The sequence below is a fragment of the Nematolebias whitei genome, chromosome 12 (genome assembly GCF_014905685.2).
Source record: "Nematolebias whitei isolate Nwh7 chromosome 12, NemWhi1, whole genome shotgun sequence".
Lineage (NCBI taxonomy): Eukaryota > Metazoa > Chordata > Actinopteri > Cyprinodontiformes > Rivulidae > Nematolebias > Nematolebias whitei.
The window spans coordinates 31,257,118-31,278,731 of record NC_056509.1 but is presented as its reverse complement, the minus strand read 5'-3'; the positions used below and the strand labels follow the sequence as shown (position 1 = coordinate 31,278,731).

General features: G+C 40.3%; 1 protein-coding gene across 1 annotated transcript in view; it reads right to left on the bottom strand.

Annotated features, from left to right (window-relative positions):
- sgk1 (serum/glucocorticoid regulated kinase 1) overlaps nucleotides 1-20,562 on the bottom strand; it is a 45,643-nt gene extending 25,081 nt beyond the window's left edge. Inside the window, exons 1-2 of the mRNA XM_037685837.1 lie at nucleotides 20,461-20,562; nucleotides 14,187-14,426 (exon numbers count right to left, since the gene is read on the bottom strand). Of these exons, the coding sequence (XP_037541765.1) occupies nucleotides 14,187-14,426; nucleotides 20,461-20,562 (342 nt within the window). The remainder of the gene's footprint in view (nucleotides 1-14,186; nucleotides 14,427-20,460) is intronic.
- Between the last annotated feature and the right edge of the window lie 1,052 nt (nucleotides 20,563-21,614).

Here is a 21,614-nt window from a genome sequence, read left to right as displayed (position 1 = left end):
TTCAGAGTAACTGTTGTCCTTTTTAAATCTCAAGGAGTTTTTTCATGACAGGGTCTCTGAGCTCTGACTTCCTTTCAAAAACATTACCATTCATAACCTTTCTTGTGCTTTAACACATGGACATTTTGCTGGAAATTAAAAAGTTGTCTGCTCTCTGACAAACAATGAATACATGAGGCTGTTGACCGTCCACAGGGGCCTTACGGGGTTAGTTTTCTCCTCTGTTATTTTGTCTTGTCTCAGTATGATATTCAAGACATCTTTCAAAAATGGAAGCTAAAACATGAAGAAAATATTTGGTTCTTAGTTATTTAAAGACAGTTTTGGTTTTCTAATTTGACAAAAGGTGCTTGAAGGAGAATGATTACCTTCTACAAAAGAACATACTTTAATTTCCCTATATGGTTTCTATTTTAAAGGAAGTCTAAACCAGTGGTATCCAGTGCTGGTCTGGTCCTTGAGGACCACTATCCTGCATGTTTCACTTGTTTCTGTGTACAAACACATCTGGTTCACTGGTTCTTTGTCTTCTTCATGCAGAGTTTTATGGCGGTTGGCAAACAATGGAGTGTGGATCAAAATGTCTCTGTGTATATTTGTATGCAATCATGCTTATGTTCTAACTTTGTTTTTTTCTAAATAAAATTTGAATATGTTTATTTCTTGTTTGTTTTTGTAATATTCATCCATCCATCCATCCATCCATCCATTATCTTTTACCTGCTTCTTCCTTTTTGGGTTAAAGGAGTCACTGGTGCCCATATCCAGCAGTCATGCGCGAGAGGCAGGGGACAGTGACACCCTATTGGACAGGTCTCCAGTCCATCACAGGGACACAAAGACAAATAAGCATTCACTCTCTCACCTAGGGACAATTTAGTTACCAGTTAGCCTAACATGCATGTTTTTGGTCTGTGGGAGGAAACCAGAGTACCTGGAGGAAACCCACGCATGCACGGAGAGAACATGCAAATTCCACCCAGAAAGGTGGCCCCCCCAGCCGGGATTTGATCCAGTGACCTTCTCGCTGAGAGGTGGAAGCTCTACCAACTGTGCCACCATGCTGCCATTTTCACAGTATAATTACTAAATCTTTCTTTGATTTTTCCTAATTCTTCGCTCATACGTCTTCTGCGTTCTTATTTCTGACATACTGACATGGCATGTTCTTTGGCTCCCTCTTGTCCACAGGTCTCACATTGACCAGTAACATGTTTTTGGATTATAATATAATACATAATGTGCTATGTCCAGTTTGTCCAAATCTTAGTAAAATGTTCATTCGGCTATCTGACTGACGATTCTGCAAACTGATGAGTGTTGAACTTGAATCTGAACAAATTATTGTTTTTCACGATCTTGTGTCTTCTGCACTGTCAACAATACTGTCAATGAAAGTTCCATCCATCCATTATCTTTACCCGCTTCTTCCATTTTGGGTCACGGGGGTCGCCAGTGCCCATGTCCAGCAATCACTGTGCGAGGGGCGGGGTACACCCTGGACGGGTCACATGTCTATCCTAGGGCCTCAATGAATGTTCATTTGGGATTATTTTTCTTACTTCTATATGGAATTATGTTGTTATATATGCCACTCCTACTTTCTCCGTTGATGTTTTTGATGTGTCTATAAAATTGCACATGATTATAATAGTTATTGATATGGTCCTGTATGGTATAGGAATTAAAAATGAATATTTTGTCTTTTTTTCTTTCAATGAATGTCATGTCAACTGTTGTGTTTGGAAAAATCCAGGGTGGTGTTTTCGGTGGTGGTACAACTGGACTAAAGTCCAAGTCGTCTACTTGCATTTCTTGTTTTCTGGTCAGTCGCCCATCCACAGCTTCTTGTCTCTTTTCCTTCTCCCTGCTTGGTTTTCATATCTCTGACGTTGGGTGTTCTAGCTTATTTCCTTTAAGGGTGATCCAATAGTTAATTGCTAATGTTCAATGGTTGAATTACCTCTTCAAGTTTTGCAGAAGCTTGTTAATCACCCATTCGTTCAAATCAGGTGCGTTGGAGCAGAGCAAACTGTAAAATATGCAGGATAGTAGCCCTTGAGGACCAGGATAGACACCCCTGGTCTAAACTTTAGAACAGTGGCACTTTGACCTGTTTGATTCAGTCAGCGAGTCCTTAGCTCGTTCCAGCTGGATCTGAGTGAAACATTACAATGTGCTCATATGACGACAAGTCCGGGAAGCTGCAGCTAAGGCATTTTGTACTTTGGTCCAGATAAGCCTTGTTTGTATGTCACTGTGGGGTGTAATAAAATTCACTCAATGGTATTCACTCATTCAATACAGCAGTTTTAAGTTTACTGTCACTGTCTTCCACTGTAAGACCACTTTGGCTTTGGAACCAAATACAAGCAAATGAGGGCTAAATTTAGGTAAATTTATCCAGTGAGCTAATTGAAATGCAATTTGAGCATTTAAAAATTTGTATAGAAACATAATTAGTAAGATTCATGGAGATAGATGATGATACAAAAACATTAACGCTCTAAATAATTCATCTTTGGGCAATAAGGAGGTAAAGGGGATCCTTTTCCCAACAAATGATTCATTCAGCTACTGCCAGGCAGACCATGGAAGTCGTCCAAAATGACACAAGCCATCTTCATCCAAAGCTCAGCTGCCCCCTCACTGCTTTCATCCCAAAGTAACGAATTTGAGAAACTCACAGGGTCCTGACATTTATATGGCCTGAATGTGAATATGTGCTGAGATGCTTAACAAGGAAAAAAAAAAGAAAAGGAAAGTTCTGAGCCAATTAGGTGAACTGTTCAAAGAAAAGTACCAACAGAAGTTGGGAAGAGAGGCGTTTCACCCTGGTACTGATACAGTATGCATGACGGGCCAACAAAATGGGAAGGAATTTTGGCTCCCAGTGCACTCAGTGTAACTCATTGTATCAAATATAATTGGACCTTTAGGGGTGTTCCTCCTAATTCCTTCTTCCTCCTGCTGCTTTCTAAAACCCTCCTGACAGTAATTCAATTCAGGGCAAAGGCAGCTAAAGCTCCAACTCAGCCAAGGATTTTACTGACATGACCAGACTGGCAGGTGAACAGAGCAATTGATCCAGAGACAACCAGGAAAACACAAGCAATTTTTTACATTTTATTTCATCTTGTTATTTAAACAAGCAACACTTTTTTTTTGCTGAATCTATAAATTTTAGCAGTGCTACTGCAATGCATTTTATAGAAATAGTGCCAGACTGCCAACTAAATTTATTTTGCATCAGCAGCAGCTCAGTATTTTCTACCCAGTCATTAGAATTTCAATTTAAACAGGAAAAGTCTGCAGGACAGAGTTCATGTTCCTGCTTCAGAAATGTCAGCGGACTGCCAGCAAAGCTATATGATCTCTAATCGGACACCTAATTCATCACTCATTAGCCTAAACCTGTGTGGTTCAGTAGCCTTAGCTGGAGCTGTTAAACCTCACAGAATGTACAGTTGAGACACATCTAGGATGAGATGATATCCAGAGACAAAGTCCAGAAAGCAAAGTGCAGCAAAATTTATGTCACACATACTGTATTTGCTTGCTGGCAAAAGAAGAAAGAAGGGAAACTTTATGGTGCCAGAGCTCTAAACCTTCTATTGGTCTCAGCAATTTTTGAGAAAATATTTGCTAATCAATTGTGTGAATATCAAAAAAAAATTTTTTTTGAGTTTCAGTCAAGGTTTAGAGCTCATCATAGCACAAAAGCAACATCAATGAAAGTTATTAATGATTTTTTCATGGCTTTAGACATGGACTTGTGCCTGCACCGTCCTGTAAACCTCAGTGTTGCATTTGATACGACTGATCACAATATTTTAATACAGAGGCTTGGACATGTGAACATAATATTGGGATTACAGGACCAGCTCTAAAATTGTTCAAATCTTATATATCTAATCAATTCCAGTTTATTTATGTTAATAATGAATCATCTTCAAATACCAGAGGTAGTTCTGGAGTTCCTCAGGATTCAGTGCTTGGACCAATACTCTTTACATTATATATATGCTTGTATTAGGTTAAGTTATTAAACATCCATCCACCATCCATCCAACCATATCCAGCAGTCACTGTGCGAGAGGTAGGGTACACACTGGACAGGTCGCAAGTCCATCACAAATCTGCACAGAGACAAACAAGACAGCCATTCACTCTCTCACTCACACCTAGGGACAATTTACCAAACATGCATGTTTTTGGTCTGTGTTAAGAAACTGGATAACCTGGAGTAAGCCCACAAATGCAAAGAGAGAGCATGAAAACTACAGCTAGAAAGGTCCCCAGATGGGATTTAATCAGCAAGCTTCTCACAACAACTCTACCAACTGAACCACCATGCCGCCCAAGTTATTAAACAGCTTGGAATAAATTTTCATTGTTATGCTGATGATACTCAGTTATATTTATCCATGAACTCTAATGAATCCAATCAGTACTTTAGACTACAAGCATGTCTTGAAGACATAAAAACCTGCAGACCCTAAATTTTCAGCTTTTAAACTCAGACAGAGGTTGTGGTTTTAGGACCTGAGCATCTTAGGACCAAACTTTGTAGTCTTTCATTTCATCTGGATGGCATTAATTTGGCCTCCACTTTTAATGTAAAGAAACTTGGTGTTATTTTTGATCAGGACATGTCTTTTATCACCCACATTAAAAATGTTACTAGAACCACTTTCTTCCACCTGCGTAATATCACTAAAATTAGAAACATCTAACAATGATGCAGAAAAACTGATTCATGTTTTCATCACTTCTAGACTGCACAATTCCATCCATCCATCCATTATCTTTACCTGCTTATTCCATTTTGGGTCACGGAGGTCGCCGGTGCCCATGTCCAGCAATCACTGTGCGAGGGGCGGGGTACACCCTGGACGGGTCGCAAGTCCATCACAGGGACACATAGAGACAAACGAGATAAACAACCATTCACTCTCTCATTCACACCTAGGGACAATTTAGAGTTACCAGTCAGCCTAACATGCATGTTTTTGGTCTGTGGGAGGAAACCGGAGTACCCGGAGAAAACCCACGCATGCACGGAGAGAACATGCAAACTCCACCCAGAAAGGCCCCTGGACCGGGGTTTGAACCAAGGACCTGCTCGCTGAGAGGCAGCAGCTCTACCAGTTGTGCCACCGTGCTGCAACCTAGCTCCATTTTATATTAAAGAGTTCATTGTTCCATAGTTTTTAAAACAGGAGGTTAAGAAAAAAGTTAATCAAAGACTTCACCTCCTCCACAAACTGAATAAGTTTGGAGTGTGCAAAAAGTTGATAATCATTTTCTATAACTCTGATTGAGTCTGTACTCTTTTTTGCTTTTATCACCTGATTTGGCAGTCTATCAACAGGAGACAAGAACAGGATGCAGCAAATTGTAAAAGTAGCAGGCAAAATTACAGGAGTTAGACTACCTGATTTAAAAGACCCTTTTTTGAAAAGAGTCCTACAAAAGGCAGAACACATTATCCACTCTCCAAATCACCCTCTCCATGGTGAATTTGAGTTCCTTCCATCTGAGAAGGGATTCAGGCAGCCCAAATCGAGAACAAATAGATGGAAACGCTCTTTTATCAGCCAGGCCATTATTGAGATCAATTTTAAATGTAACCAGGCTTGATTTTGTCGTTCATCCTGTTTTATTGATATTTGTACATGGATTTTTTTACTGTTTGCCATTTTTGTGGTGTGATTGTTTATGTGTTGTGTTTTAATTTTTTCGCCACTGTGTTGCATGAAGAATTTCCCTAAGGGGACAATAAAAGTGATGATGATGACATTTCTATTTGTAATTGTTTCTGTCATTAACATGTTTTGTTGTTGTTTTCCAGGTTAGCCAGCTTAAGTTACAGTTCAGCGTTTTAATGTTGGAGAGCTTAAGGTTTGGCTATTTAACTTAAGGCAAACTTAAGTCAGGGTTGAACTAAATGATGTTACTGAGTGATTTCCTTCCCAAATTGTTTTGAACTGTTGTTAGTCCATCCGTTTAGCAGATTATACAGTGACTACTTCTTGAAAAGTGTTTCTCTCCTGCCCCAAGTCCAAAGAGAACACCTGTCAGGCCAAAAAGAAATTATTATTTTGAAAATCCTCCAGTATCTATTTACTCAAGTTCATAAAAATCACACAGTTTGCAGTTTAGGGTCTTTTGATGCTATAACTTCAGCGACCGCAACAACATTATGTAATTCTGAACATCCTGTGCAGTTATTAAGCTTGAACGGAGTGACGTCTTTGTTCTCAGTCAGTGTCCCCAGAACAAAGCATTAAATTTTGTAGAGCTGAAACTTGGACTCAGGGCTATGTCAATGCTTTAATGTAGAACAGAACAGGTGGTTTTTAATCCCGTATTCACTCCTTCTTTTCCATTTTAGAGAATATCTTGGAGAGCATAAACCCCATCATATTACACATGACACACTCATGTTCAAATGGACATGAAGGACTGATAATCTGAATATAGCAGGTTTTGTCCTAAAGGACAAAGGCACATACTGATCAGGCAGACCCTAACAAAACATTAACAAAATGAGCTAACCTCCCTGACAAGTGCAGCAAGGTTAAATTGAAAATTTAAGCAACTGTCTGACATTAATTTACTATTTTCATCCATTATTTTTAACGGCTAAATTATGATGAGATCAAAAGTCTGTCAAATCTCACATAAAAATGGCTTTTCCTCTCAGACACGCTCAGCTTCACTTCTCCCTGGGTTTCTTCAGCCCTCATCTTTTCTGCTTCACTTCCTGTCATTTTTTTCTCCTGCATGGGTGAGTTAAGGCCAGTAAACACAAATGGGATCAGAACAGTTCGGCCTTTTCTGGTTAAACCACGCAGACTGATTAACACACATCACCTGATGCATACTCAGAACACAGTTTAATAAAATAGCTAGAAAATGACACTATTGACCTACTAAGATTAACACCATTAGCTTACATAATATACAGCAGATTATAAAAATTCACTTATTACGTCTGACTTGATGTGAAGTAACATAAAACGGTAAATCATAAAACTTGCAGACTGTTTTCCACAGCTAATAAAGCAGCTAAATGAACAAAATGTAAGGCAATTAGGGCACTTCACTGCTCTCAGCATCTTATTGCTGCAATTTGCCTAAATTTAAGCACTTGCAGGGAATCATAACTCAGTCAGATTCAAAAATGCAGAAGCAATCATCCTAGCCTATTAGCTGTTACAAGATAGTCATGTCTCGTGTATTTTGTGAATGAAAATCTAGATTTTTTTTTTACATCTGAATAAATCTGTTCTTTCACTTTCCAGAACTTGTGTAAAATCCTCATATTCAAACTTTTTATTTACTTTATGAAAAATGATGATTGTATTACAAATTGGTACATTTTCATTAAGTGCCAAAATGTACAAAAATTTTGTTTTGAAGATCTGTTAAAAAAGTGAGGCTCTTTTTTTTTTTCAGCAAAACTACTGTCAAAAGTTTAAAAGAGGTGTATTTTTACACTGAAATCTAAAACTTTTATTTATTTTGCATTTTAATATATTACTTGAACTTTGTGTTACACCCTTCTGTGCAAATCTTTCTAAAACGTCAAAGAGTTTAGCATGAGTGGTCACCAAGTTGAGTTTAGTGTACACACAAAGTCCCAAATCCATTAAAAATACTTTTTTAGCTTGGGTCGAATATGGAAACAGACTGAAACCCATGATTTTAATAACGTATTTTCCGACGTATAAATCATACCTTTTTGCCTAATTTGCATATCCTGTGACTTGTACACCGAAGCGACTTATGTTTTTTTCTATTTTTGTCTGAGATCTGATGATTTCATTCATTCTGACACGGAAAATATTGAACACTACCATTTTCAACCACTAGAGGGCCCTCGATAAATATGGCAAGCCAAGTCTCTCATTAATAGGTAAAAGTGGCTATTAATGAGAGACTTGGCTTGCCATACAAAGCCACCTTCGTCTCACTCCAGAACTCCTGGAGCAAACATCAAATCAGCTGCATTTCGCCGCATCGCCCAGGCGAAATGCAGCTGATTTGACCATTGAAGTGCATTTATTAAGGAAAAGTTCAACTGAGACACACCTTTACTATAATGTTGAGCAAACAAATAATTGTTTTTAGATGGCTATCTTGTTAAATTTTGAAGAAATGCACAGCGAGTCGTCCCTCTGCACGCTCCTGCTTCCGTGAATCGGCTTTTGAAATGCAGCTGATTTGACCATCTTATTGCATTTATTAAGGAAAAGTTAAACTGAGACACATCTTTGCTATAATTTCGAGCAAACAAATAATTGTTTTTAAGTGTTAATCTTGTTAAAGTCCTCCCGTGCATGCTCCCGCGGCCGCCATTTGGCAGCCAATCGATTTTTGGCACAACACCAGCCCATGTTTCTGGGTTGTCAGCAGTGATGCATAATAGGTGTGACATATATGACAAAGCAAAATATTCATTATTTTTCCACTTTATTAGACATATTTGGACTGATGCAACTCATACGGTTGTGCAGCATGTACGGCGGCCAACGCGGTGCATTAGAACAGCAAATTGGGGTTTGTTAAAGGCAGCTGAAAACTTCAAAAGCATTAATTAACTTTTAGACTTTTGGAAAGTAATAAAATCTGTAAAGATGTTTCTTTTTTCTTTTTCCTTAGGACTTCATCAAAAGCTGTCCAGGCTTGATTTGAGAGATTAGAGGAAAGGCTGAGTTTGTGTTATTTTCTGTGGGTTCTTGTGAGCGTGTCAGTCAGCTCCTGGTGTATATTGGACACTAAAGGGCATCCTTATCAGGAGGATTTATAAGCTTTTGATTCCTTTTCATGCCCAGGCAGCCTGGAGGCGGATGGCCTGACCGCTCCTCCTAACTTTCAATAAAACTGTCCTCACGGCTCTACTCTCTCTGTCACTGTTGGCTCCTCTCTTTATGTCAGCTCCAAAACCCCATCGTTTTTTATTAGGTTTTAAAGAGATACTTCATTTATTTAATGGAATTGGGTGGAAAGGTTCTAAACATGCATCGTGTTAGAGATAACTCTTTGAACAACCTCAGTTTTACATTTCATAACGGACTGATGAGCTAGTTCAAGTGAACAAAATCCAAAGCTGATTTCTGATGTCATACAAATCTTAAATACTTTATAACATGCCATTTCCTTAGAATTCAGTGTTTTGGCACACATCCCCCCCCCCCAAAAAAAAAAAGATAAATATTTCTAATAATATTTCACACCCATTAGTTTGTCATTCCAATTACACTCAGTTTCTTCTGCTCATAGAGCTGTCTACAACAGGTAAGATATTAATTGTTAAAAATTTTCCATTTTCAAGGTCTGTCCTTTGTTTTTCCTTCCAATAAACATTTATTCTTCCTACTTCACAGAAACATGCAACAATAAGTGCACCTATTTCATATAACAATAAAACTTGGTCTATATTTGCGTTTGTCTCGGACTGATTCATCTAAAGGTAGCAGGGGGGTGAGGGCTAAAGAACGCTGGGTCAAGGCTAAGCTCGGCTGCGTGCATTTTTAATGATGTTGACTCTTTGTAATTAAAAACAAAATGCTGTAATGACTTTTCTAGGAGGAGACGGCAGGAGCAGGGAGATCTGTCAGGGAGGATTTTATTGGAAAAAGTACTTGACGTTAGTGTAAATCCCTATTTTACTAACGCAGATGCTAAAAAGTGTTCATGCAGCTCCTCTGGCAACAATCAGCTGCAGATTAACAATGTTTCTCTTCTCACATTAGGAGGACACACAGAACAAAAGCTTCAAGTTCTGGGTTTAATAAGACGGGCTCTTTTATGGCAAGAGCAGCTGATAATGAATGCCCCAAGATTTCCACTCTGCTTGTGTCTCTTTTATCTTTGCTACCTTCTTTAGTCATTCTTAGCTTGGCTGAACCAGCTGGGCAGATACATTTCATAATAAAGTCTTCCTTGTTTGCATTCAGGCCAGGCGTGGGTGGTGGTGGTTAGCTTCCTTCAGGACAGAGCAGAGACTCTGACATGAAATATCTTCATTACTGCTCCGTTCGCTGAACGAGCACAGTGCTCTGCAAGAGTTCGACCGGAGCTTTCCAGCACGCTGGAAGTTTGTATCAAGGCATCTACTTAAGCTGCTTTTTGAGATAGATTTATAAGCTGTCAATCATTTAACAAGACCAAATTTACAACTTCACAAAGGCTTTCATGCTCTGCCGCAAAAATGACTCAGCCTGTTCAGTGCTCGTTGCAGCAGCCCATTATTTCTGCAGACACACAGGTTGTCTCTTCTGAGACAGATCCGTGACACTGCTGCATCTATTCTGGGGGCAAGAGGTGGGTTTGATGTGAGTCAATGAGGCAGAAGGGTCCCTCAAACTTGAGAGAAGTGGGGAAAAAAGGGAAAGAGCTGCAGGAAAGAGAACTGATATGTGGTTCTGTTTTCTAACCTTCCACCCCTCAATAGTGTTCCTCACTGCACTACACAATGAGAGGGTATATAGCCTCAGTAGGATGGCAATGACTCATCCTCTCCTGCAGGAGCCTGGACAAACATACAAGTGGAGGACCAACAGAAAGGTGCAATAAGTCTGTGGGTCAGCTGTTCGGACTGCTTTGGATGCCTGAAACGACAACATTAATGCATGTTTGTTGACAGCTGCACTTGTGACCACGCTTGGTGTTTATTTTTTAATTTTTGATCTGCTGATTTTATGACTCCTATTGTCATTTCAGAAAGTCTTACTAACCGTGGGCAGCAGAAGGCTTCACTGAGCTGTTGCCTCTGTGTTGATGTTACGTAAAAACGCTTGCGGCGGGGCTTAAAGACAGAAGAGAGAGAAACAAAACAGTTCCCAGAATCCCCGTTGTGTCTGTAAAAAGAGTCAGATTAGGGAGCTGAATGCAGCAGGTGAGTGGGCTGCCACTCCCTCTGAAAAATGAATGGACAGAAAAAAAAAATATAGACATAACTGTAAGATGATTAGCAGAAACACAAATCACACTGCGTGAATGGCATGACTAGACCTGTCACGATAATAAATTTTGCTGGGCGATTAATTGTCTCAGAAATTATTCCGATAAACGATATTATTTGAAATTTGACAATAATTAGAGGTTAGAGAGGTGGGCTTGTGATCCGAAGATCGCCGGTTCACGCCCCGGCCCCGACAACATCAAAAATTGTGGGTGGGGTAGGTGAAACGCCCCCACCCTCATTCGCCCCACTCTGGGCCCATGAGCAAGGCCCTTAACCCCACCATGTGCTCCCTAAACAGGTCTCTCTTGAAAATGAGTTCTCGTGGCTCAATGAGACTACCTGGATAAATAAAGGCTAAATGAAAAAAAAAAAAAAAAAAAATTAGTAATTGTCAAGTTGAAGAAGAAATGTTGGTTAATTTTTGTGTGTAGTATTGTTTGACCACTGGATGGCAGTATAAGACTGTTTGAGCTGAAGGATGGATAGTGAGGGAGTGAGCAGCGCGTCTCTTTAAGAAAAATGGGAGGGAGGCCCCATGACGTGACATGGGCTGTCTCTCCTTCCTTTTTTGCCGTTCTCAAAATGGTGGGCGCTCGATGCAGATTGAGCTCTTTAGCATAGCATTTTTCACACAAAGCTTTTAATATAAAAAAAAAAATCTGTAAACAAGTTCTCAGCTTTTTTTTTTTTTTTTTGCAGAGAAAAACAACTTTCTACACGAAGGCACTGGTTTCAACCGTGAATTTTGAAGCTTCGACAAGACGAAGGTTTTTTCCCCGAGGTCAGCCTGTTAGCTTAGCTCGTAGCGTAGCTTCTCAGCTTAGCTGCTTTTAACGACCCATAAACGCAATTTTGGACGGTTAAAATGGATTTTAAAGAGTAAAGAGAGAGAAAGGAAGGGTTCAGTCAAGAGCACCAGAATTGAGCTTTTTATCATCCAGTGTCTTCAGTAGAAAGAGACATGAAGAAACGATAAAGCCGATAAATGAAAATGAGGTCCATAATTTTCATTTATCATGTGATTAATTGATTTATTGTTTATTGCGACAGGCCTAGTCACAACAACTGGTTGAATTTAAGCCCCCTGCTGCCCTTCGGTCAAAATGACGTATAAGGCCTCAGCTTTAAAACTGAGGTATTGTGGTTAATTTGGATCCAACGGCAGCAGGAGGGTTACACTCTTTAAAACAGGAGCAAAACAAACTTTAATGAAAATAACATTCCCTGAAGGAATGCATGTCACATGTCGTAGTTTTAAACCCAGGCTCTGTTGGATCACTCTCAGCTACTACCACAACAGATTTTAGCTCCACGCCTGTTGAACTGACTGAGTTAGTCTTTTTTTGTGTTTGCTAAGGTCAAGTTGACTCCAAAATTTAACCATTTGTAAATATTTAACTATCCATTTTGAGTTTTATTACAACTCGGCAGTTCATGCTATATTTTTCTAACAGAGAGACACACAAACACACACAGATGATTACATCATCACCCACTGTGCCTGTATTTGCCAACTGTAAGGTACTTTCTGCAGGTAATAGCTGAGGCTGCCTCTGTCACCTTCAGTTGGTTCTGAAACAACCACTAGATCTTTTGGCGAGACTAAAAGTACAACAATGTTTCTCCCTGGGCTTTCTTCCCTGCACAGCATCATAATAAATTTTAGTATTGATTTTAAAATCTTGTTTCTTACATTGAAAACCTAACTGGCCTTGCCATCACAGACTTACTGAATTACAGTAAACAGACACTAAGCTCCGCAGACAGCATGCTAACCTTTTCCTGCTCACTGTTTGTGGAAAAAGGGAAATCAAGCCTTCTCTGTTAAAGTTCTCCTTTTTATAGACCTCAGCCAAACTTAGAATGATCAAAATTGCATTAAAATTCTTGTACCTGTTCAGTTTTTGCACAGCTGCAGTTTGGGTTTTTGTTTACTTTTAGTGTTCATTTTGTGCAGAATGTTCACCTCTGCAGTGGCAAGGATGACAAGGATGGATAAGATTACGAATGAGATCATCAGCACAGGTTGAACAACTGGGAGATAAAGTTAGAGGCCAGACTGAGATGGTTTGGACATGTCCAGAGGAGGGACAGAAATGCAGCAGCCAGGAAAAAGACAAAGAGGAGATATATGGATGCAGTTAGAGAGGACATGGAGGTAGTTGGAGTGAGGACAGAGGATGTAGAGGACAGAGTGAGATGGAGGAGGACAACTCACTGTGGTGACCCCTGAAGAGGGAAAAGTTCAAATATCTTTATTGTCATTCACATCACATGTGGTACATGAGATGGAACAAAACTGTGTACTCAAGGTCCCAGTTACACCCAAAAATAGCAAAAATATAAAGTATAAAAAGAAGCAATACTGTATATAAATATCTAAGATATACACTAAGATATACACTAAACTAATATTAAACAATGCACTAAAAGATCTAAGATTTACGCTAAACACTATAATGTAGAATAATACAGTATATTAAACAGCAACCCAAACATGATTCTGTGGTGAGTAGATGGATATGAATGAATACAGCAACATGAGATAGTCAGCAGTATGAGATCAGCAGCATGGATAATCAGCAGTACAGAAAAGTCACATATCACTAGTTAAAGTGGTAAAAAAGCCAGAAAGCCAAAATAAGAAGAGTTCACCTCTGCAGTGGCTGCTGCCAGCAGCACTATCAACCAGTTTGATCTTTTAGCAGCGAACATGCAACGAAATGACACAGAGTGCAGTGATTCCCAACAAATTGGCCAAGAAAAAGCATTTAAATGTAGACTAGAAGGGGGTGCCAAAGAATGACCCCTGAGGTACACCAACATTCAGCTGAGCCTTTGAGGATGAGTGATGGCAAAGGTTCAGTTTGAGATATGAGGGTAATGATCTCAGAACCAGCTTCGTAATATCAACCCTTGACTGTAGATGATGCAAGAGGATTTTGCAGTTGACTGTTTCAGATTGACACTGAAATCTGAACAGAACTACAAGCTTCATCAGCAATGAGCAGAAGAAAACTTTAAAAAGTTTGAAAGATAAAAACAAAAAAAAACAATTACGACTTGAAATTATACAAAAAGATCATTAACGAACAGCATTCAGAAGTGGATTGATTTTGTGTCAGAGTGACATCATGAATGAGTTGTGACACAAAGGGGGCCATGAGCACACACAGACACAACATCCACTGTTTGCTTATCCTCTTACCTTGCAGCCTTTGCCTTTCTCATGCCCGTCGGTTTGTCCGCTGGTGACACAAGGCGAGCATGGTTCCTGATGGTAGTACTGGCCTCCCTGTAGGCCCGAGTAGTGACAGCAGCCATAAGTCGAGGGGAAGTGTGTGTACCACAGATCTTCAGCCAGCGGACACTTTGGACAAGGGTAAAGGAGGCCATTCCCGTGACCTTTCTCTACGCTCACCTTGGGGTTCCTCATCCATCTTCGAACCTGTGCCAAAAATAGGTGATCATGACTTTGAGGACAAAACCTGAATCATTTTAACTTTTACTTCTCTTCACCTCAGGTCCTGTGTTTTTTTTTGTTTTGTTTGTTTTTTAAGAATTACTGCACAGCGCACACAAAGTGTCAGCCTTGCCAGCTGCAGTGTTTAATCAAGGACGGAGCAGTTTGTCACATTGTTCCAGACTGCATGTTAGTTCAAGAGGGTCACACAAACACACTGACAGGTGTCACAGGTCGCATCTCTGTTCCACCACACTCGCACAGGATGCTGATGTGAGGGATTATCAGAAATAAAGTGCTGCCGTGTTTGTGATACTGGCGAATGTGAAGCCATTTCTTGTCAACAGGGCAAGTTTGTGGGCATTTTCCACAAGTTGGGGCAAGCTGAACAATGCACGGTGCACGCAACACCACTGCAGTGACAGGCGAGTGGGTGAGTGTTTGCATGCAGGTGTGTATTTTTGTAGGAATGACATCATGGAGAAAGTGGAAAAGGAAACAAGCGCACGGTAAAACAGGAGATTGACATGCAGGAAGTAGAGGGGGAATAATTTTTCATACGAGGCTCAGCAAGCTCATCCTGCTGCGCATGTCGAGCAGTTAGTAAACACACACCACAGGACCGTGGGTCGACGCAAGCTCAATTTCACGCACTCACAAACACACACACACATAAATATGCTGATATTTAAAACTCAAGTCAAGGATAGTTGGACAGCATGTCACGACATGCTGCTTCTGGAAAAACACAAGCATGTCACTGTAGGAGCAGCATCTTGGTCCTGCTCACACATCTGATGTCAAATCAGTGCATCATGTACTGATTCTGCCTGAGATGAACAGAAGATTGATGATAAATCTTACTGGTTTTCTTTTTGTCTTTGATATTTACCATCAGACACAAAGCTCCAGAAGAGTCAGTGTGAATTAATAAAAACATGTCTGACACAACGTTGACATTATTTTATCCCAGGTGTCATCCAAAGCCACTTTATTACAGGTGAACAGAAAACCTGTCAGCCATCTTTACTGATTGTTTTTACTAACTTAGACAATGCTGTCCATGAAGCAGCATGTTTCATTATCTGAATGTATGTTTGTTGCTGTTCATAACATGATAAACAACAGACATATTTGCGCTGTGACATTGACTTTATCTTTCCTTCCATTGTTTTGTTTTTGGATTCATAAACTATTGATCCCCCGCCTGGACTTATGCTCTGTTCATGATCTCACTGGGGTTATTTAGATACAACTAGAGAGAAGAACAAAACCTGAGGAGCAGCAGGTTGTTTTTCTGATTAGGCTCATGGGTGGATGGAAGATTTAAAAGGTAGTAAACTTTTTCATCCTAAAAGGATGGAGTGCGTGCATGCGTACGTGTGTGTGCATATATGAATGGATGGATGGACAAATGGATAGATGGATAGATGATAGATGGATGGATGGATGAATAGATGATTGATGGATGGATGGATGATGGGTGCTGGATGGATGGATGGTTGATGAATGAGGGATGCATGAATAATGGATGGATGGATGATGAATGGTTAGATAGATGGATGGATGGATGATGTATGAATGAGGGATGGATGGATAGATGATGATTGGATGATGGATGGATGAATAATGGATGGATGGATGGATGGAATATGGATGGAATGATGGGTGATGAATGGATGATAGATAGATGATGAATAATTGATGGATGGATGGATGGATGAAAGATGGATTGATGGATGATAGATGATTGAGGGATGGATGGATGGATGGATGGATGGAAGATGGAAAAATGGATGATGAATGATGAATGGATGATGGATGGATGGATGGATGGATGGATGGATGGATGGATGGATGGAAGGAATATGTATGGAAGGATGGGTGATGAATGGATGATAGATAGATGATGAATAATGGATGGATGGATGAAAGATGGATGATGGATGGATGGATGATAGATGATTGAGGGATGGATGGATGTATGGATGGAAGATGGATATATGGATGATGAATGGATGATGGATGGATGGATGAATGGATGGATGGATTATAAATCAATAATTATTTAAAAACATTACATTAAATCGTGGACATTTGCACTCAACTCAACCCAACCAACTCTCAACTCTGGAAAACAAACTTATTTTATGGGGCAGCTGAATCAGGACCTGAAGGTCCTGGGTTCAATCCCCCGTCATTGCACATCTCGTGGTGTCTCTGAGCAGGACACCTTATCCCAAATTCCTCCCCAGGCACCTACATCGCTGCCCGCCGCTCCACCTGGGTGCATCCCAGGTGCATCCCAGGTGCAATGGGCTAAATACAGAGTCAGTTTCTTCTTTGTATGGGAACATACAGTGATGACAACACATAGCACTTTACTTATTATTTATTTGTATTATTTTCTGGCTTCAGTAATTGTTGAACTTCTCCGTAAAATGAAACAGAACCGTCTCTTCGGATCAGAACTTATCGGGAGACGCTCTGAGTTCTACAGGCTCCATCAGCCTTTCTCTTCCTGTCTTCGCCTGCAGTCATGTTGTTCTGTGTCCTGTTTGATCTCATGGAAATCAGCTGTAAATTATTCAGAGTGAGGAAAAGCCGAAGTTCAGCTGTTTGTCAAGCTTCACATAATTACAGCCTGCAGTACAATCACAAACCTCTGGCCATGACTAATGCTGTGTTCATTTACATCTTCGGTCACTAACACTGCAGCATGTTGTTACATTTGACTAAATGTTTTGGTTCAAAAGCATTTACATTTAAATCAAAATCTCCAACTAAAATCATTAAACCTTCATCAACAACAAACTAGTTTTTTTGCTCTAGCTCTTATTTTTCAAGTATTTACAAGATGCTATTAGTACATTTTTAGCAAGCAGCTTAATTAAATGAGACATACTCTTTAGCTCACATAGGAAACACTAAGCCAAAAAAAAAAAAAGTAGACAGAGCAAATTTTAACAGAATTAATTTGTTTTTTTTTCTTTTAAAAGATTTTTAGGAGCAACTGGGAGTGGAAAAAAGCTATATTACAGCAAAATATTTTAACAAAGTCAATGCTAAATCCTTGAAATACAGAATATTCTTGCAGTATAATGAGGTGTAAGCAGGTTTTTGAGGAGCATTATTTATGTGCTTTTTGTCATCTTAATGCAGCTGGAGACGATTTTCATTTAGTCTTTCAGCGCCACCACAAAAAAGGCTTTTGAAAGCAGATTTTTGTTTGTGCTGTTACCAGAAAATGACACACTGAGTCTTTAATTAAGAGTATTTTAGAGACAAGCTGCAAGAGCAAAACAATAAGCAGCCAAAAATACAGAATCCCTAATAGGAAGACATTTCAGTTATGTTATTTTAGTCATTATTGGTTATATAACCAAAATAAAATGGTTGCCATGTTTGTTTCTCTTTTGTATCATCGAAACCTGTTTGTGTTTAACTAAATGTGATTAATCTGTTACAGAGCACAGCCCTGTGTTTACACTGAAAATAGATTCGCTGCACCATTAATATACTCTGGTATGAAAAACAAAAACTATTCTTTTTGTTTGTTTTTTGAAATAAAAACCATCAAATCAGTGCCCATTTAAAGCAGTGTCATATCTCACAAATCTTACTGTTTTTGTTGAGCGTTGTTAAAACCAGTCGTTGAAAAGCGATCCATGATCCAGCTCTTTACTAAAACTCGACTTTGACAGTTTTCCATCAAAGAGTTTAACGATTGTGACGCAACAACGGAAAAAGCAAAGCTGATCGACAGATGCAGCCAGCGAGTGAGCGCTGATATTCAGCAGAGCCAGACTCAGTTCTGTGGGCCATGGGAAGTTGGGGTGCGAAGGGTGCTGCAGCATCCACTGATATATGCCTTAGGACATGTATGTCAGAATCAGAATAAGCTTTATTATTATTGTACCGGAATACAGTGAAATTATGTTCATAGAGTCGCCCGAAAGATGGGCGGAGTGCACGTTGCTGCTGATATAATATTGCGGCCCCTTATTCTTCATCAGAATACTTTTAGATGGAAAAAGGTAAGAGCCATGAGTGTGGATAGTGGTATTACAAAAAGATCTCTTCGCATCTTGTCTATCAGGACACGATTTGAGACATCAAAAAAACTCTACCAGCAAGCACATTTATAAACATGATTACATACGCATTTAACGTCAAGACAGTGAGATTTGTCCATGAGCACTTTCAGATAGGCCATAGTCCTGATGTTGTTGTTCAGCCAACAGTTCTGATAAGCCTGCACAGAAGTTCTTGTGGGCGGGGGGACGGGGTGTGATAGACGGAGCTTTGTCCCTAGTTACCCATGTCCCAGGAGAAATTTGACAGTCGGCTCGTATCAGAGACCAAACGGGGGAGTCAGATTCAGATAAGCCACAATTTTTGATTTTTCTTCAGGCAGACTGATTTTTCTTGTCAACCTTGAGTCCTGATGGAAATTTTCTGGTCCAAAATGGCCAGATTTATGGGTATCTCACTCCACCGATCCATGTTATGAGTAGAGATGCACAGATCAGATACCAATATCGGTATCGGTACCGAAACAAACAAAAAAACAACAACTTCTGGATCGAGTATCGGTGACAATGTGACCGATTCATGACTGGGCAGATCTATTCACTCTAATTCTTTGCTTTGTGCTCTGAGTGACGTCACGTGCTAGCGCACTGACTGAACAAATTAAAGTTGTGTTGTTTTTACATGTTTGACCAAGCTTGCGAAGCTCTTCTTGTGTTTAAGTGTGCTGTTATGGTGCAGAGTTTTCAATAAATTTGTAATTCAGTACATTCATGTTTGCGTTTAACAAAACAAATGTTTTAAGTTAATTCAGCACTGGGTTTGTAAGCTCAAACATCCAGGTAGACAACAAAAATGGCAAAATCATGTCATCTGGACCTGTTTCAGAAATGAGTCCTGATGACATGATTTAGACATTTTTGTTAATTCAGCACTATTTTTCTGTATCAGATCGGTATCGGATCGATATCGACTGATACAAAACTGCAGATATTGATATCGGATCAGAAGTGAAAAAAAGTGGATCGGTGCATCTCTAGTTATGAGCCTACCTCAAGGTTGATCCCAACATAATGGCGAGTCCTAGATTCTCACAAATCACCCCCATCTAACGGTTTAGCTCGTAAATCAGCTGATTTTGAGTACTCGTAGCATGAACTAAACCTTTGCACTGATTCGGAAGCTTTGCCATGGCCGAAACTGCTCTGCTGTACATTCACATAGAATCATAATAAAATACATGAAAAAGAAAATATTCAATCTATGCTGCATATGTTTAAATTCCATAAACATTTTGTAATATTTTGGGTATTTGGGAGTTTTGTTTATTGGTCGGGGAAAATATTACAACTGCTTAAACCTAAAAAAAAAAAAAAAAAGGTTGGGTAACGATGACACTTGATTTAGATAATGTTTGTCCCAAATTAACTTATTTCCAAGATAAAACAACTGCTAGTGGGCAGCCCACTGCAAACATTTATTATAATATTTAAATATACGTTTACACTAAATTATAGATACGCATAAACGGGTACAGATGGAGCTCAGTGAGTTGCATGGCCGCCATCTTTCCATTTCTCTGTTGATTAACATCAACTAGCCATAGCAGCCATCTTGAGTCTTTACTCAAAAAGTTAATGAGCTGAATCCTGTAAATACTTCCTGGGAGTTTTGCTAAAAAGACTGTCCAGTGGTTTATGAGATGTTATGCTAACAGACATCAAACACACACAGACACAGGAAAAAACGTCATTGGCTTTTTGTCTTTGGCAGCAGGCGGTGGGACAACACTGCAGCACGACAATCCAAACCACTGGACCTCCAGTGGACCGTTATGTCATCATTCCCACACTTGTTAAGTAACACTGTTATGGAGCCCCCCCCACACACACACACACACACATGCACTATCCCATCATATTGGTGCATGTTCACAGATGTGACCATCCTAAGTGATTGAAAACATGCATCTGTTGCCCCAACTCACCTTCCTCTTCACGAACTGAAAGGCCGAACACTTCTTAAAGGAGAAGGCTGTCTTCTCTCCTCCTCCTCCTCCCACTCCTCCTCCCCCGTTCACAAGCTTCATGGCCGTCACCGGCACGCCGCTTGTCTCCGTAGATCCCAGGATGACGGACAGACTGTGGCAAGAGACGCAAAGAGTGTTTTTTGTTTAAGGCATGAAGATGGGGGGCGGCGGGAGGAAAAAGATGCTGCACGGACGAGAGCGGGACAGAAAATGTGTGGAGGCAGGAGGAGGAGGGGGAGGCATATGGACCAAAAAATATGTGTAGGGAGGGAGGCAGGATGCTGCGATTACAGTGGGATTAATGGGACAGCAATGTTTCTGGATGGAGATAAAAAAAGAAGGAGAAGGCGGGGAGGTGAGGAGTGAGGAAGAGCTCCTGTTGCTTTGTTTACAGGAACCTCAGATGTTTTGAAGCATCTCTAAACTGTGAGGGCTGTGGAGTTCAAGCACAAGTAGGAGTTCGTCCATCAAAGCATGCAGAGAAGCCCCCCTCACGCCTGCCTCCTGATGTACCTTTATGCCGTTACGCTGACCGGCTCCGCTGGACTAACTGCAGCTTTTTACTGTTTTCAGATGATCGTAAACGAATCCTGAGGAGCCTGCTCCCAGACCAGAAGTCCTCTCCTCAGTTCCAGGTGTCCTCTATCTGGGTTGCAGCTTCATTCCCAAAACCAGCCGAAGAGACAAGAAAAAGAGTGGGGAAAGAGAGTGATGAGGCTGTTGTTGGATGAGAGCATGCCGCTGTGATTAAAGTGTGTGTCCAGAGGCACAACAGCTGTGAATGAGTCAGGAAGTGTGTGTGGGTGCATGATGAGGAGGGGATGATGTGTCCAGTTGCTGTGCTGCTATTTTATCAATGAACATCTCCGCAGTGAGCAGCTGCCTCCTCCTTCTCCTGGTCTCTATCTCTCTTTCCATCCAGCTTCCTTGCTGCTCCTCATCTCAGCTTTCCCCTCCCCTTGTTCCTCCACTCACCCATTCTTCTGCTGCAGTCGAGGAGGAGCTCCTCCTCTCGCTCCTTTGATTTGCCTCACCTCGTCCCTCACCTACGTTTTTTGTCTCTTCATCGAAGCTGTCCCAGCGGGGACCGAAGAGGATGGAGACACCATTTT